Genomic DNA, 2,500 nt, shown 5'->3' with positions numbered 1-2,500 from the left:
TCCTGCACGTCTTGTGAGGGTCGGAGGAACAGAGCGGCCAGGCACGAGTGGGAGGTCAGACCGCCGAGAATAAGGAAAGCCCCTCTCAAGCCAAACGTATCTGTAAAAGGAAATTTTTTTTTAATGAATTGGTTAGTTTGCTTCTCTCTTTCTTTTTGCGCGTTACGTCTTCTTTTTTCCGTGTCCTGATTTTGGTTCCGATATTGTAGATTAGGTTAAATTGAGTTAAAAGGTGCAAATTGTTATATTTTCAAGAAAAACCAAACAAGAAAACCTAACAAGAAAGTGGGGACTTGTTTAGTAGAAGAAGATGATGGTGATGATGATGATGATTAGGAGGAGGAGGAGGAGGAGGAGGAGGAGGAGGAGGAGGAGAGGAGGAGGAGGAGGAGGAGGAGGAGGAGGAGGAGGAGGAGGATGGTGGTGGTAGTGGTGGTGGTGGAGGTGGTAACGATGATGATGCTGAACATGTTGAACATCATTGATGGTGTCGATGATCTAGTGGTAGGGCTCTGGGACTCTCAAGCAAAGAACCATGGGTTCGAATTCCGGCATGGGTCCATCGTTGTGTCCTTGGAAAAGCTACTTTCCCCAATTACCAAGTGCTACCATAGAATTACCAAAAAGTGTTGGAGAGCAGAAAAGACTAACATTGAGGCATGTGAGATTCTCCCTACAAGACAAAACCTGTTTAAACCTATCCGAACGCCATGGGGTTATTTTGTATCTCCGGGGTTGTATTCTTCACATTTTAGAATACTTCTAGTACGAAGATCTCTTTGAAACTTTCAGTATTTCTCAAAAAATCATTTTGATCGGATTAACGAGTAAATTTCCTGTTTGGAAGTGGTGGCAAAGGGATCCCCACGTTGTATGGATACAATAGTAAAACACGACGTACGGATGGGGTTAAGAAAATGAAAAGTAGAAAAATACATTAATTTAGCCGAATAAAATGCCACCAGATCCATGTGAAATAAATACTTGAAGGCAAGATACGGGACAAAAGGGTGAAAGGTGGACAACGAACAATACGGACCGATACCACCAATGCATGGCTAGGTACGACAAGGAGGGAAATGGTAAGTGGCCGTTTGTACTGGTGAATGTCTTAAATAACTGGCCTTTAAAGCAGATTCAACGTCGGTAGTATAGGCTGGTAAAGTAAAGTTGTTCCCGCATCCGATTCGGACATTGGGGATTGCCTTGTTAGTGAGACAACTTCCTGGGCCTTCGGCATATTGTAGTAAGGTGGCCAGTTCCTTTCCACGCCGCCTTTACTTCCCTACCTCGAAGTCAGGTACCCATTACTGCTGGGTGGGCAGGAGGGGGCGAAAAAAATCTGTGTCCGAACCGAGGCTCGAACTCAGCACTTTCCGCTTTGGAGATGAGCGCACTAACCACTCCGTGACCGCACCCTCATAGACTGGTAGTGGTACTTTTTAAGGTGGGACCTAGGGACACTGTCCAAGATGTTCACCTGTCTAAGACAACCACTTTTTTCCTCAACAATGGATGGCCATCTTGGAAAACTTTGACTACACAATCTGCTCTAACAGCCACCTTTCCATGACAATAACCAGTACAAATGACATCTTAGTAGTTATATACAGGCTTCCGGACTCGTAATTATGAGGGGTTCGAGCCTCAGGTCTGACGTTGTGTCCTTTGGAAAGGCACGTTACACGAATTTTTCTCAATTCACATAGGTGGGAATGGGTACTCGGCCAAAGATCTTGTCAGTATGTTAGTATTTATTTTGCGCCTATAAAATGGCAGCTTGCTCTTAATATGCTTTCCAGGAAAATGCAATTGTTTCAGAATGCTAACAGGTCTGCTGGGGTAATACTATAGATTATAAAACGCACATAGTTTGCTGCTGAGCGGGCATTTGTGAGGGTGTGGGGGGAAAAAGGGGGACGGGGGGGAGGCAAGGGAAAGGGGTGGGGGGTTGAAGGGTGAGGGGGGTAAGAAGAGGAGACAGGAGATGTGGGAGGGGATGAAAAGAGGGACGGGGTGTGAGGGAGTAAAGAAGGGTTGTGCAGGAGGGAGGGAGGGGAAAGTGGAGGATTTATGTTATCTGTTATAATTAATTATCGTTACATTTATTACCGACGAGAGCTTGAGCCAGAGGTGGGTGAAGGAAGGAAGCGAGTCCCCCACAGGCCAGGAAGATTCCGTTAGCTATGGCCGTCTGTTGAGGAAAGTGGGAGGGGAGAACGACGGTACCGCCGGTCACTGAGAGACTCTGACCAACGCCTGGAGGAAAATACAGTAGAAGTATTGTCTGTCTGAGACGGCCACCCATTGTTGCGGAGAATATTGGTTGTCTTTGACAGGTGGACGTCTTGGACAGTGTCATTTTTACATTAATTTAGAAATGTAAAGGGGAAGTGGGAAGTGGTCATTTGTGCAGGTTGTTGTCTTGGGCAGGAGGCCGTTAAAGAAAGTTCGACTGTGTGTAGGGTTTTTTTGTTGTTGTTTTTGGTTGGGTTGGGTG

The 2,500-nt window shown here is 45.9% G+C and overlaps 1 protein-coding gene across 1 annotated transcript in view; it reads right to left on the bottom strand.

Moving 5' to 3' along the window:
• Window positions 1-2,500, bottom strand: part of LOC106012057 (monocarboxylate transporter 3-like) — a 17,649-nt gene that overhangs the window by 8,364 nt on the left and 6,785 nt on the right. The window contains exons 3-4 of the mRNA XM_013083748.2: window positions 2,113-2,259; window positions 1-100 (exon numbers count right to left, since the gene is read on the bottom strand). The exon at window positions 1-100 is cut by the window's left edge and continues 94 nt beyond it. Coding sequence (XP_012939202.1) covers window positions 1-100; window positions 2,113-2,259 — 247 coding nt within the window. The remainder of the gene's footprint in view (window positions 101-2,112; window positions 2,260-2,500) is intronic.

Source organism: Aplysia californica, unplaced genomic scaffold (genome assembly GCF_000002075.1).
Source record: "Aplysia californica isolate F4 #8 unplaced genomic scaffold, AplCal3.0 scaffold00011, whole genome shotgun sequence".
NCBI classification, from domain to species: Eukaryota; Metazoa; Mollusca; class Gastropoda; order Aplysiida; family Aplysiidae; genus Aplysia; species Aplysia californica.
The sequence above is the reverse complement of the archived record's forward strand: the minus strand, read 5'-3'. Positions and strand labels throughout refer to the sequence as shown.